General features: G+C 40.0%; 1 protein-coding gene across 2 annotated transcripts in view; it reads left to right on the top strand.

Moving 5' to 3' along the window:
• The first annotated feature begins 5,582 nt into the window (after nucleotides 1-5,582).
• Nucleotides 5,583-15,679, top strand: part of HMGA2 (high mobility group AT-hook 2) — a 166,878-nt gene continuing 156,781 nt past the window's right edge. The window contains exons 1-2 of one of the 2 annotated variants that reach the window (XM_048835872.2): nucleotides 5,583-6,404; nucleotides 8,858-8,944. In XM_048835872.2, the coding sequence (XP_048691829.1) occupies nucleotides 6,288-6,404; nucleotides 8,858-8,944 (204 nt within the window). In that variant the 5' untranslated portion in view covers nucleotides 5,583-6,287. The remainder of the gene's footprint in view (nucleotides 6,405-8,857; nucleotides 8,945-15,679) is intronic. The other variant, XM_048835873.2, reaches the window with a different exon arrangement.

The raw sequence follows: 15,679 nt of genomic DNA, 5'->3' as shown, positions 1-15,679 counted from the left end.
TAACGCCCAGATTTTTTTCAGCAGTTCTATTACCCAGCCAATTATTCCCTGTTTTGTAGTTGTGCATCTGATTTTTCCTTCCTAAGTGATATACTTTCACTTCTCTTTATTGAATTTCATCTTATTGGTTTCAGAGCAATTCTCCAATTTGTTATGGTCGTTTTGAATTCTGATCCTGTCTTCCAAAGTGCTTGTAACCCCTCCCAGCTTGGTGTCATCTGTAAATTTTATAAGCATACTCTCCATTCCATTATCCAAGTCATTAATGAAAATATTGAACTAGGACTGACTCTTCCAGGATCCCACTAGATATGTTCTCCCAGTTTGACTGTGAACCATTGATAACTACTCTTTGAGTAGTCTTTCAACCAGTATTGCAACTACCTTATAGTAATTTCATCTCGGCCACATTTCTCTAGTTTGCTTATGAGCATGTAATGTGGGACTGTGCCAAAACCCTCACTAAAATCAAGATATATCACGCCTACTGCTTCCCCCCAATCACTAAGCCAGTAACCCTGTCAAGGAAGAATGGTTCGGCATGATTTGTTCTTGATAAATCCATGTCGACTATTCCTTATACCCCTGTTATCCTTTAGATGTTTACAAACTGATTGTTTATTAATTTGCTCCAGTATCTTTCCTGGTATCAAAGTTAGGCTGACTGGTGTATAATTTCCTGAGTTCCCTTTGTTCCTCATTTTAAAGATGGATACTATATTTTCCCTTCTCCAGTCCTCTGGGACCACGCTTGTCCTCCATGAGTTCCCCAAGATAATTGCTAATGGTTCCGAGATTGCTTCAGCTAATTCCTTAAGTATCCTGGGATGAATTTCATCAGGCCCTGATGACTTGACTACATCTAAGTAATCTAAATATTCTTTAACCTCTTCTTTCCCTATTTTGGCTTGCACTCCTTTGTCCTTGTTGTTAATATTAATCGTGTTGAGTATCTGGTCACTATTAACCTTTTTAGTGAAGACTGAAGCAAAAAGGCATTAAACACCTCAGTCTTCATGTCAGTCATTAGCTCTCCTTCCCTGCTAAGTAGAGGATCTACTTTTTCCTTCATCTCTCTCTTGAACTTAATGTAATTAAATAACCTCTTCTTATTGCCTTTTATGCCCCTTGCTAAATGTAACTCATTTTGTGCATTTACCTTTCTGATTTTGTCCCTTTTATACTTGTGCTAGTCTTTTGTGCTCCTCCTTAGCAATTTGTCCATGTGTTTCTACTTTTTGTAGTATTACTTTTTGATTTTCAGGTCATTAAAGATCTCTGGATGGAGTCATGTTGGCTTCTTACTCTTTTTCCTATCTTTCTTTTGCATCTCGTGTTGTGTAATATCTCAGCAATTCAGAGCATCTGAGACCCTGGCTAACACAGGTGGGAGTTACTGGCAGTGTGTACTCAGAGAAGGGCTCTTATGTATGGGACTTGTGTGTCCCCATGGTTTAACACAGCATGAGACTGTTGACGTCAGGACATAGTTCAAATTCTGTCTGTTTTCCCAGGCTTTTGAGAAAGGGGAGGACTGAAAAAATGAGTCAGGGAAATTATTTTAAAAATGTATAATCTTACATAAATTTTAACCTATAATTTATAATGAAGACTGGAGGTCTTTTTAAAAATGTGCCCTGGCTCAACCAGAAGTATGGGGCTTGAAACTGGGTGAAATTCTATGGTATTATGGGAGAAGTCAGACTAGATGATCTAATCATCCCTTCTGGCTTTAAAATCTATGATTTTTACTGAGACTGAATAACTAAACATGTAAGCAGGAGTTAAGTAATGTATTTAATCAAATATGTCAATGTTTTAAATGTTACATAATCCAGGATATATGGCACATTTAATACAAATCTAAGTATTTAAATAAATACATCTCTAATTCTTCTCTTCCTAATGATAAGATTGTAAACTCTTTGGGCAGAGACCATGCATTCTTTTATGAGTGTAAAATACTTATCTCATGATGGCTGCTACTGGAGTCAAATAATAATAATAATTAATTCTTGGGATCATGATCTTTGTTGATAGACTAATGCTTAAAGCTAAGCCAAAACCTTATGCAGTGTTCCCTGGAGGAAAGTAGAGTATTCCAGTCAGGCCATCATTGTTCTTCTTTATGGCTACTCCATTTAATGAACACAATATCAAATTCAGGGATACAGGGTCTAAGTGGAACAATGATCCTTACTTGACACGATTGGTTAGCTGTTAAAAGGAATGGGTGCCTAGATATCTCCACTGACCACTAGGGTGGAAAACCAGGGACTACATGGCTACTTGGGAACTTGTTCAGCAGTAAGATTAGTGGGAAAGTGCATAAGAAAGTTGTGTAGGAGTATGTAGGCCCATTTAAGGGCCAGGGTGGAACTCATAAATAGAACAGCCTGGGGATAATGCAGAAGACTCCCCACTCTGTTCTAGTGGCCTGTTTAAACAGGAAGCAGAAGCTGAACAGGGTGGGAGGAGAATGGAAGCTGAACAGCCTGCAAAAGGGTGGTGAGATCTCTCCATCTCTAGAAGGCTAGCCTGACGAAGCACAGAGACTTTGTTTGGGAGCTCTAAACCCAGGTCCTGAGGTAATGGTCCGTGAACTGTTATTTCCAAGTGCTCCTTCCATTAAAGAAGACATACTTATTTTGACTAGTTTGTTTTGGCTTATTATTAATCTGATCTGTGCAAGATAATTTATTGGTGCCAAGCTGGGGGAAAGAAAGGTGAGGATCACCTTCAATGCCACTCCTGGGCACAGGGGAATGCATAGAATGGCCTGCCTGTTACAAGTATCTTCAGCCAGGGTGGGCAGACAGCATTTGTTCCTCATACTATTGTGTCCTTTGAGAAATATTTGCTCACCTTTTGATTACAGTTTGATGCAAACATATCTGCTTATAAGCAGTTGCCTCAAAAACTTTGCAGCTTGAAATCCATTCTGTGTACTATATGTCCTCTCTGCTTCTGTGTTCAGGTATCGTGGATATGAGAGGCTTGAATTAAAACTAAGCTGTTTGATTAGTCAGAGGCAGATTTCTATTATAAATTCTTCTTTCTTTGGTCCATCAAGAATACCATGTTGATTCAAGTTGTAGCAATTTTCAGGGGATGCAGAAATACACTCAGCTACAGATGAATGATGAACTCATGGCCCTTTATATCTCAGATGGTAACACTTATTTGTTTTCTGTTGTTATTGTTATTCATTTGTATTGCCCAACCAGGATTAAAATTCTATCATGCTATGTACAGTACGAACACCAGTACAGAAAATGACAGCCCCTGCCCTGAACAGCTTTCAAAGTAAGACAATTCTAGACAGTTGTCTGATGTGAATGTTCTCTGATTATGGGATTACATTAATACCTTTGAATCATAGCATTGTCACCAGAACTGTTAAGAACTTGGTGAAGACACACATGACTATTAATAGCCCATATGGGATGAATCAATAAGAACAGTGGTTTTGGAGATAAAAGATCACAGGAATCTTATGTACCATTGTCTTACAGAGATATCAACAAGATGAATGGATGTTATAAAAATTATTTACTGCTCCACCTGAAACTATTGATTTTTATGATCTTAGTTTGAAATCTTGCTCTTTCATGCAACAGTTAAATCTTTTAATGTACTGGATGGACTTGGAGATCTTCAGATTTCTAGAGCCCTGTGTGGATACAAAATTTGTGTCCTCATCCAAACTGCGATCCGCAAACATGGTCCCTGGATATAAAGCAGATATCCACAGATTTCCAGGGCTCTAGATATAACATTTGGATCCGCATCCATGGTCCCCGGATATCCAGAGATTTACAGGGCTCTACAGATTTCTTCACAATGTGAAGAAAACTGAATACCGTTCAAAGTGGCTTTCTGTCTGTAGGATTCTTGTGATCGTCCATCTGTAAAATCTCAGGGCTATCTCTATCTTCATGGCTAGTTGCTTTGTGAGCTCTGTTTCATCGCTGCTTGGCCCCATTGTCCCTGCTGACTGTAGCTTATTTGAGGGGAAAGAGGCAGTCCTGGAGGCAGCTACATCTTAGCCTATTGAGAGCTTTGAAGATAATGACCAAGACCCTGAAGTGGATATGGAATTAGTTGAGGGGTGACAGTAGCCTATGAAGCACTAGTGTGATGCTCCCAGTGTCCTGTTTAGGGAGATAGAAGCCTTCATGAAGCCTTCACAATCAGCTCTATGTAGAGTGAGTCCACCCTTGCCAAGATAAAGGCATGAATAACTGTGGCTAGGTCTGCATCTGAGAGGAAAGAATGGCAGAAGATGGGAGAAGACACTTCGGGATGCTAGCTGATGAGTTTGGTAAGATTTTTAAGCTGTGCACCTCCTAGACAGTTGGAGGACACACCTTTTGACAAAGGGCTTCAATCAGTCCCTTAAAGTGTTCCTCTTTCCCATCAGTATCAACTCCACCCAATCAAGTTTCATTTTGAGCCAGCTGCACCTCATCCAGGAACTGTTTTTTCTTTCAGAGTCTAGTAGAGATGACAGATTTCAGAGTAGTAGCCGTGTTAGTCTGTATCCGCAAAAAGAAAAGGAGGATAAATTTGTTAGTCTCTAAGGTGCCACAAGTCCTCCTTTTTTTAGTAGAGAAGAGTAACTGCATTGTCTCTTTCTTAGCAAGTGCAGCTGTAATATTGAGAATTTAGTTAGACATATAGGAGGGAAGGCAGCACCAAAAGGTCAGGGACTGTTGCATGTGAGAGGTCTTGTGGAAAAGTGAACCTGGTGAGCCAGCACTTAGTGGTTAATTGTACAGAAGGCTCATGAGAGGTCTAGAAGTACTAGTGTTTGCCCTTTTCCATGGGTATAAGGAGATTATCTATCAATGCAACTAGTGCATCTCTGTGCCATATCTTGTTGTAGACATCTTACTTTTCAATTTATTCTTTGTTATTTGCATCAGAAATGTCACTTATGAATCAGATGCTATTTGCAGGATTCGTACCTTATTGTATGTCTTATACCCCTCACTTGGAGCCTTTGTGCGGAGGTTTGGAGGTTGAAGTGAATGGGGCAGGACAAAGTAAGTCACTGGAGGAAGCAAACAAGTAGCTATTAGAAAGGTTGGTTGACAAACCTTTATGCCTGACAAGCTGTAGCAGAGGAGCTGAGGTGCATTTGTACAGCTGCCCAAATTTGGCTAGTTCAGGTTTGAGAGAGAGGACCAGTGGTGCGGGGACACTTTTTATAGTGGGGGTGCTGAAGATGAACACCATATATGTGGGTTATTACTACGTCAACCCCGACGTGCCGGCAGCATCCCCAGCACCCCTAGTTCCAGCGCCTATGGCAGAGGACTGGGGGCAGTGGGAATCCCCGGTCTGTCCCTTTAAACCTGCAGCAGCAAGTTGGGCATGAACGGTGCTGGACACGTGAGTTGGTCTCCGTGTGCTCTAGCCTGCCTCTGCTTCCAATGCTGCTGTATTTCTAATGTTGTATCTGGCCCCGGTCCAGCCCCCGATCCTAGGGTTTTCGCCCTGCCTCCTACTCCTCCTCGATTTTTTTTTCACACAGCCCCCTCCTATTTTTTCCACCCACGGGCAAAGGTGTTTTTGTTTTTACTCATCCCAGTTTAATCCGTGGGCAGGACTCGCCTAATAATATTTCTAGCCCCAGCAGCTCACATCACACACACGACCACAGCTCTCGCTCGCTCGCTCTCCCTCTCTTTTTGTTTAAATGATCGCTCTTTCTCTGCCGCTCCCCAGCCCCCCATCTCCACAGTGTGCATGACTCCTGGCCGGAGGGCCGAGTCCCCCGTGCCTTTCCAATGTGTCTCCTCTTACTGGGTCCTGAGCCGGTCCCCGGGCGATAGCCACCGCTTGCTTCCCATTTTTGCAAGAAGATATTTCCCTCCCCCCCCCCCCACTTGGTTTGCTCCTGCTCTGCTTGCCGCGGTCCCCCCTCCTGGCATTTGTAGGGCTGCAATTCACCCTCTCTCCCTCCTTCCCCACCCCCCCTCTTGAACTGCTCCGCGTTACTAGCGATCCCTGTTCCCAAAGCGTACGGGAGAGAAGAGAGGAGAGTCCCCCCCCGCGCCGCCGCCGCCGCCACCACCACCACCACCAGCACCGCTACCACCATCACCTCCTCCTCCTCCCCTTCTCTCCTTTTTGGCAGCACCAGGACGTCCGGTGTGTGGTGGTGGCAGCGGGCGGCGAGCGCTCGGGTTGAATCCCCCCCCCCACCCCCCTTAGCTCTCAAGGTGCTCGGAGCGATTGTTCCCGGCTGAGCAGCAGCGGCGGCGGCGGCAGGCGGCAGGATGAGCACGCGAGGGGAAGGAGCCGGCCAGCCTTCCACTTCCACCGCTGCCCAGGAGCAACCTGCAGCCACAGCGCCTCAGAAGAGAGGACGGGGCAGACCCAGGAAGCAGCCACAAGTCAGTACCCGCTCCCTGCACGGAGCGCGCGCGCGAGAGGAGACGAGCGTGGCCAGGGACGGGCTCCCGCTGCCACGGGAGTCCCGGGGACCGGGCCGGGCGGCGGGGGTGAGGGGCTGCGGGGGGAGGCTTTGTTGCGCGCCCTTCCCGGCTGAGCGGCCCGCCGGCGGGGGGAAAGGCGCAGCGGCGGCCGGCGGCGCGGGGTGGGCTGCCGGGCAGAGGCGCTGGCTATTGTGCGCGGCGCGCTGCTGCTGGTGGCGGCGGCGGCGGCGGCGGCAGCGCTGTTCAATGGAAATGTGCGGCGCGGAGCCGGCCAACCAGCGCGCGCTGGGTCATCCCCGAGCCGAGTTTGAAATTGCGAGAGGGCGAAGGGACCGAGCTGCGCTGGCGCCCGCCTCTCGGAGCCTTTGCAAGCTCCGGGGCTGTGGGGGGTCGGGTCCCACCGCCGGCTGCTGCCGCCTCCGAGCTTGACCAGCCCAGCCCCTAGATCGTGGGGCTGGGGGGTGCGGCTGCAAAGTCTCTTGGCTTTTGGTCCCCCCACCCCACCCCACCCCCCTTCGTGTGCACGAAGGTGCCCCCCACTCCCGGCGGCGAGGGGGGAGGCTGCTGGAGGGGGGCAGCGCCGCAGTCACAACACCTTTTGCATTTCCGGAGCCCTTTGCCAGGCAGGTCGTTCTTCCACCTCCCGGGGGGGCTGTTCCGGGTTCTGGCTGCGGGCGGGGAGAGCCAGCGCTCCCCCCCTCGCCTTGCACCCCTGGTCAGTTTCAGGGACTCCAAAAAGGGCCCCTCTTCACTTGCAGGACCCGACTGGGGTTGACGCTTGCTCGACTTGTCCCCCCCCCCCCTTCATTTCCTGCAGTGACATTGCCACTCTGCTTCCCCGAGTCCGGCTCTTTTCACCCCCTCTGAAGCGATGTATGCTGCGGGGATTTTGCCTGCGGATGCAACCAATTAAGCTTGCAGCTTTGCAGAGGCAGCACGGGGAAGCACCGAGCTGGAGGTTTTGTTTGCCATAATTCGCAGGCTTCGGAAGTACCGATTGGAAGTGTGTGGGGATTTCTAGTGAGCTCATTTAAACTGACTTCCGCGGGCTTTAAACATATTTACTCCATTCGTTAGTATCCCACCGCTTCCTTCAAAGCATGTCAGATGATTAGAAAATATTATGGGAGCTCTGAGGTGCAGAACATCCTCGAAAGCATTCCCCTAAACTGGGGGATATGCAGCTGCTCCTGCCCCTCCAGTGTGCTCCTGAAAAATGCACAGAAAATACTTATGGAAAATCACAAAACTGGAGCCCCACGTTTTCCCGCTCTGCCCTGTGACACTTATTCAGCTTTGCGATCTCAGCTTTATCCCCACAAACTCACTTTACACCTGGCTCCGACAACGTGGTCTTGCAACAAAACCAACCAGTAGCATTGGCTCTGCAAGTTTTGAGCATGGCTTTTTTTTTTAGCATTTGAATGGCTCGGAGAGAAAGAAAACTGCATCTCCTAAAACGTGTTCGATCCAGATGTGCACCATGTCTCTGTGGCTTGCAACTGAGAATCGTATCATTTAGTCTCCTTTCCAGACTATCTAAATGTACCAGGGAATTTAAAATCTAAAGGGTTTTAGGATGGTTTAAGTTAACATACTGCATTTAATTAATTTTACCACATCCTGTAATCTGAATGAAATGTTCAATATTTAGAACTAGAAGAGTTTTATAGTATTTATGATTCACTGAATAAATATTTGGAATCCGAACTATTAGTCATTCATATCCATTTTAATGACTAGTTAATTTACTATCAAACACAGGGACCAGTTAAGAAAATTGCTAAAATAATCACTGTTCTTGTATAGATGTGTTAAACTTTTTTGTTACAGATATTTTATTTCCAAAAATATATATTGCATGCCAAAAATCTGTTGTGAAGAAATCTTTACATTTACATTTTAACAAAAGACAATTAAGTTTGGACAAATGCAAACTTCATAATAACAAAGGCAAATAAAAAAAATCTATTTGTGCCCTTAAGAGAAAACTGCAGATTACTTCCCAGTTTTTCAGTATTGAGCTTTTCCAAAAAATGTTTGTGATAGAAACTACATACCATAGTTGTATACTCTTATGATGAAACGTAAATGAAATGAGTAATTAATTTTGAAAAACCATCTTTCCACAAAATTCACAGTCACCATCCCTGTTAACAATTTGTGTTTTCTGGTATGTTTTACAGTTGTTAGAATATGCAAATTTTCATTATGTTCTTACATAATTACAATTTAAATGAAGTCTCCATTTAATATGCAAACTAGAGTTCTCTACTTCATTTTAAACTTTGTATCATTCATTTACACTTCATGTTTTTAGGTAGCTCTTCAGTTGTTGTTTATACTTAAGGTCTATTTGGGTAGTGTCTTGTGGAGATTCTTGCTACAATAGCATGTTTTCCTGTGTTTAGGAACCAGCTGGAGAACCATCTCCTAAAAGACCAAGAGGAAGACCAAGAGGAAGCAAAAACAAGAGTCCCTCTAAAGCAGCTCAGAAGGTGAGATTGTGAGAGAGAGAGAGAGAGAGAGAGAGAGAGTTCTTAACAATTACTGTTAGTTTCATCAGTTACTTTCCAAATTATTCCAGTCATTCAGCCTTTGAACTGTAGAGTTTGAACCATTTTTAATAATGGAGGCCACATATTTTCCGCATTTTACCTTTGTAAGATCAGAGTTAACATTTGCTGCAGAAAGACCCTAACACAGAACATATGAGGTCAATTTAGTTTTTGTACAGTGCATACAATATGAAATAATATGACATATTTGAGATATAGATTGAGATCTTCTGCAGCTAGCATTGTGGTCTAGAAAGAAAATCAATATTATTAATTATTATTATTATTATTATTAATAATATTATTTTCCAGTTTAAGATTTAAAAAGTCTTCTGTGCATAAAAATGAAAATTCATTTCCTGTACATTTATTTACATTACTACTTCAAACCAAATCTGTCTATTAAAGCTAAGTGCTTTGTCAAACATATGGTAATTAGAAGTAAATCCAATTATGTGTTGATAGAAATATTTCTTGAAATTTACAATTTTAAAATGTGATGGTAAAGTAAACTGCAAGTTACAGTAACAGTCTGCTATGTATTGTTTAGTAATCACTTTCAAAGAGGCTGTTTCTTGAAGCAATATTGGTCTTTTGAACCACTCCTACAATTTGGTGTTGCTAGCAGATACATACCATAGGGGTTCTGAATAGTTAGCAATTGGACAGACCAGTCCAATGAAGACAATCCTTTTAGTTCATTGATTTTAAATTGCAAGTTCAACCTGAAAAACTAGCTTAATTTAAATTTGCCAATGCTGTGCATTATAAAATCTTGCTAACAAGGCTAATAATACATTTATATGTGACATTTTTTTGGTGAACATAAGAAGTAAATGGAAGTATGTAGTTTTGAAAATAAGTACAGGAGTGATGGTTCTGTGGAGGGTTCCACAGCAGTTAGCACTAATTTACGGGTACTAAGTTGAAAACAAAAGCTTACGAAATCTGGGAGTGAACTGTGGTGCTTAAGTGTATCAGTGTCATTTACTCTTTAGTAGTTATGTGGTAAAATGTGTTTTGGAAGATGGCTGTTGGCTCATCTAATTATGGTTAATTTTAAAATGTGGTTTACTTTGTGCCTGAGGGCACTGACCATGTTAAGTTTGATAGTTTTCAGTGTTATAAATTACCATAGCAACTAGTGATAAATATTAAGTTCTTTCATGTCTGTTTTAAATGTTTTGAACATTAGCTGAAGGAACATTTTTCTATAGTGTTTAAATTTCCAATTGTTTTTTAGTGTCTGAGCTGGGAAAAAACAGTATATTTAATCAATAAATGTATAAGTTGGTAAAAATTGTACTTTTTCGGTTAGATATTTAAAATGTACAAAAACCGCTTTGCTACTCTAATAAGTGTAGGTATTTAGGTTTTTTTCTTTGTATAGTTAAAAATCAGATTCAGTATTAAACAGTTTAAATTTAATTCTTCAAAAGAGAGAAAACAAATTTTTATTAGTTTGGAAAATTGAAATTTGAGATTAAATGTTTTGAATATTACTGTTGGAAGAGTAGACATTACTGTGTGTAATATTTCTAGCAAGAATAAAATTTTAAATTAATTCTTCATGGAATTTATATATTTATATATTTAAAAGATATTTCTAGTAGAAATATTAAAACCTGTTAATAAATCTGAGTGATTTAAAATAATCATAAATTAGAAAAGACTTTTTTATTATACAAAACTATATATTATGCAGTTTAGTTATGTTCAGATCATTTTGGTGCATGTAGTTCCTTTTTAGTCTGAATTAAGAACTGAACAAGTTAATAGCACCTTTTCAATTTTCAGAGTTCACCAAGTAACTACTGTAACTAAGGCAAACTCTACAGAATGTTATGTATAATAAAATTTGACCAAGGGGCACATGTCTTATTTACTATTAAAAAATCTTTGATGTTTCCTTAAATATAAGTCTGATGGGTTTTTTTTTTTTTTAATTTTTGTGATGGAATGGTTGTTAAAATATGTATCTTGGGTAAGATGCACAAGTCTTTGTTAAATATTCCGAAGTGTAAAACAGTTGTAGAACTTTTAAAAATAAGTAAATCAATAAATAAAGTAAAAGCTTTGGGATCATGTTTCAACTAACAGTGTGTTGCCCTTTTTTAAAATAGATGTTGTAATATGACATTTGACACCTCAAAGTTTTTATTTTATACAATTTCTTTTCTGATAAATTTCCTCATAGTAAACCTGAATTGAAAAGTTTGCTCATTTAAAAACAAACAAAAACTCATGGTTCAGTTGTTGTTGGTATCACTTTTTAAAATAATGAATTACAGTTGTAACTTTCTGACATATATATTAATTGAAGGGCCTCTATATCCTTTTCCAGTTCTCAAAGCCTTGCTTGTTAACATTGCTAAGACCCTATACATGTAAACTTGGTTGCTGTACATGCAGTTGAAAATTGCTGGAATTTCTATAGAATAGTGTGTGGCCTATGGTTTTCAAAGTGAACTCATTGAAATGTACTATTGTGTTCACAACATGTAAGATAAACGTACACCACTAGAACCCACAGAGCAGACGTGAGAAGGCACTCATGATTAATTGATCCGGTGTTCTCTTGCAAATCATTACACATAACAATTAAAAATGTATTACACAAACTGTCAGGGAGCTAAAAATACTCAGACAAGTATTGGAGCTTTGTTTTGTTATACTTTAAAAAGTAAATACCCTTAAATCAGTTGAGGCACCATTTTCCGTGTGATCATGATTCTGTGGTGTATTTAAAATTTCTTGGTGTATGGTTTTTTTTTTTTTTACTTGCAGAGCTTGTGTTTGGACTTAGTAAACTGGCCTTGGGGCATTTGAAAACAAACTGTGCTTGTTAGGAAATTAGCAATGTGAAACTTGACAATGCATGCAGAATGTTGCAAGACCAATTGGACAGCTAATAATGTAGTAATTACTCTAATTTCAGGTAATACACACATAAAAACTGACTTGCCTATAATACATATCTAGGCTTGGAAAGGTAGTTTTTTATCCGTAAATGTTTGTTGGTGAACGTTGATTTCACTGTTCACACAAAAATCAATGAAAAATATTTCCATCAATAATAATCAAAATGTATATATAGGCAAAGTAAGAAAAATGCTGCTTGATAACTGGAGTTTGATTTAAGGATATTTACTTTGCATAATTTGATGTGATCACAATTTGTGTTTGAACGGTCATAAAGCTTTATCTTTTTTAATCTCAATGTCTGCTGTCATTAAATAATTATTGTCTGACCCTCTCATAATTTCCTACAACCGAGAAAGTTTAAATTGATACAATTTTTTAAAAAAGGCTTAAAACCCATGATTTTGTGCAAAATAAAAAAGGCTTAGAAACAAACCAATATCAGTCAAAATTATATAAAAATAGAATTTTACCAAGTTTATACATATTTATTACATATATTTATTAGATGAATACATCAGGTAAGCCTGCAATTTACAAAAAAACACCCCATCCTCTCAGTCGCTTTAATTTTCCACCAACAGTGAATGTGAATAACATATTAACAGATGACAAGTAGGAGACAGACACAAAAGGACTCTAATCACATTGTATTAGAGTGTTCAGAATTACTCTATCATTGGAGCTTATGTCTCTGAACAAGACCTGCTGTCATTCATTTAAACCAAAATTGGAGAATAAATGGAGGACTTCTCTTTTCTAAGGATTATATGTTTGACTTTGCAAAAAGGACATCCCTCCATTATCTTCTTGGTTGCTCCATACCTATGTTTTATTTGTTAGACTGAGGTAGCACTGTTACCAGTACATCTCCATTTCCCTTATGCATTCAGGGCTTTTCTTTGTTTAAAGAACTATATTTGTGCTTGATAAAATTTCCCATATTTGGAATGAAGAAACGTGCTTTTGGAGTAAAACAATAGAAATAGTTGCTTTGTGCCATAACAGAAAACTTCAGAAATCCCAAGAAGTGCTCTTATGTCAAATTTACCTTCAATTTAAAAGTTTAGGTCCAGCTCAATAAAATAGAGTCATTTATTTTTCATTAGAATGAAATTAAATAACTCAAAAACATGAGTTGGAAAATGCACACTTTGCAAACAAAAGTTAGTGGTACTATTTGTATCTACACTTTGTCATATGCCTTCTATGAAGAGAGGTTTGTGTCTCTAAATTAAATAGTCGGGTGAAATCCTGGCCCTGTTTAAATCAGTGAGAGTTTTGCCACTGACTTCTTTGGGGCCATGATGTCACCCTAAGTTGGTTGATGAAAATCTAGTTGCTTTATGAGGAAAGGTTAAAAAAACTGGGCATGTTTAGCCTTGAGAACAGAAGATGGGGGGAGGGATAACCTGTTAACAGTCTTCAAATATATTGAAGGGCTCTTGTAAAGAGAACTGTGATCAATTGTTCTTCATGTCCACTGAAGGTAGGACAAGAAATAAGGGGCTTAATCTGGAGCATGGGAGATTTAGAGTAGATGTTAGGAAAAACTTTCTAACTGTAAGGGTGGTTAAGCTCTGGAGTAGCCTTCCAAGGGAGTTTGTGGAATCTGTATCACTGGAGGTTGTTAAGGACAGGTTAGACAAACCTGTCTGGGATGGTCTAGGTTTACTTGGTCCTGCCTCAGTGCAGGGGATTGGACTGGATGACTTCTTGAGGTCCCCTCCAGCCCTGCATTTATATGATTCTATATGATATATATTGTATATCTATATGAGGTCATTGCACCTAAAACATGGAGACTTCAGGCACTGAGATGTTTTCAGTAAGATGTGTCAGGCAGGACAACCTGTTTGGCGGTAAACTGGATAAATATGACATGGAAGCTGTAACAAGATTAGTCTGTTCAGTACTTCAGAGTCCTTTTATTATGGTTTTTAACAAAGTGACTTTAGTAGAGGGACACTTAATTGTGCAAGTTCTCTTGACTAGGTTTGACAACAGTGATCTTTGTTGAGAGAGCTATCAATTACTCCAGCTAACCTATGCCTCTGACACATTTTATCTTGACATCTCAACAGATCATTTTGCAAAACAGAGTTCACAAGATATGGATTCTGTTGCATTTGTGTTTCTGCTTGACAATATATGGATGCCCGAAGAACACTTTATATCCATTCAATTATTTACACTCATCTTGTCTTGTTAATTGCCTTCAACTGTACAGTTTCAGTTTCTGCTTGGCATTGCCTACCCATAGACCAAGGAGGCACTGGTGGTGGGAAAGTCACACTCCATTTTTGCTGAGCCCCATACAGTGTGAGGTTATGAAGCAGCTTCAAGTTGCCTTGTGCTACCAAAGCTTAGATGAATTGCAGACCTTTCCATTGACTCTTAACTGTCTTTAATATGAAAAGGATTGAAATGGCAATTGTGATACATGAAAAATACCATTTTCTCAGACATGTTTTGTGCTCTAAAAGCTATTTAATTCAGTTCCACTCCCAAAATGTTTTATCACAGCAATTAATTGGTTATAATATTGCACATAAAAGTGTGTTAATTTTTAAAAAAGAAAAACACCCTTAAACTGCATATATGCTAACCTTCCCTCCCCTTGCTCAGCCCTTCTCTGTTTTATGTTCAGTGTTAAATGTTGTTGTATTATGTTATATAGAGCAAAGTCATGTCTCAGCATGTTGTGTCTTGTGCTGAGATATAACCCAACACAACACACCTTACTCTACATTGCATCAGAGGATTAAAAAGAAACAGCTTCCTTTGATTAAGCAGATATAAACTGCAGTGCGTAGCTGAGATCACTTGCAAGCTGCCGTCTAAATAATACTGTTTGTTATGTTTGGGAGGTTTGGTGTTCTCTCTAGATTTGTTCCTTACTCCAGACACAACAGTGTAATGAAAGCAAACAGCTAGCAGAGTAGTTAGATATTGCTCTAAATACAGTATCTATTCAAAAGGCAAAGTAGTGCTGTTGGGTTGATGTGTTTAACTTCTTGTTAATTAAATTTTACATTATTCCGCACAATTTAATTTATTTGACAGGATCACTGCTAAATAACTAGTCATGACACCAGGTATTTATATTAAGTGACAATACTGTGCTCCCAGAGTAAACTTGTGCTTTATTTGTCAAAATATTAATATAATAATTATCCAAGTGAAAAAATTGAACTATGTTTCCTAGATTCCTTGTCTTTACTATCATATTTTTATCATTATTTTCCTTCTTGTTTGTTCAAGAAGTGTTTTGTCTTTGCCTTTTAGAGTAGAGATAAAATGTCCATTATGGAAGTCTTTGTCATTCATCTTCTGCAGTTTAGTCTATGGAAACCTTCCTGTTGCTTACAGCATCTTTCTGTACCAAAACATAATGAATTGGAATGCACTGCTGTTTTCCCAGCTCACCTCTGGGAAAGATTTGGTTTTGATAAGACCTATGGAAATGTTTTTCTTCTGACATGAGGTGGAAATCATATACAGCAGTAACGTAGTGCCTTTCATTACAAAGGGTCCCGAAGCACTTTACAAACTGATATACAAACTATACACAGGGAACACTATTCACTACTGAAACGTAGCCACCTCTGGGGTGAAACAGATTGTTAACAGCACTCAGCCACACTGCATGACACTTTAGGACTGGAAATGAAGATTGATTATTCAAAGAAATCTGCATGTACTCTTTCCAGTCAAGCTACTTTATATAGTCTATGTCAATTTACTGGGATT

The sequence above is a fragment of the Caretta caretta genome, chromosome 1 (genome assembly GCF_965140235.1).
Source record: "Caretta caretta isolate rCarCar2 chromosome 1, rCarCar1.hap1, whole genome shotgun sequence".
NCBI classification, from domain to species: Eukaryota; Metazoa; Chordata; order Testudines; family Cheloniidae; genus Caretta; species Caretta caretta.
Note: the sequence above shows the minus strand (reverse complement) of the source record. Positions and strands in the feature narration are given on the sequence as shown.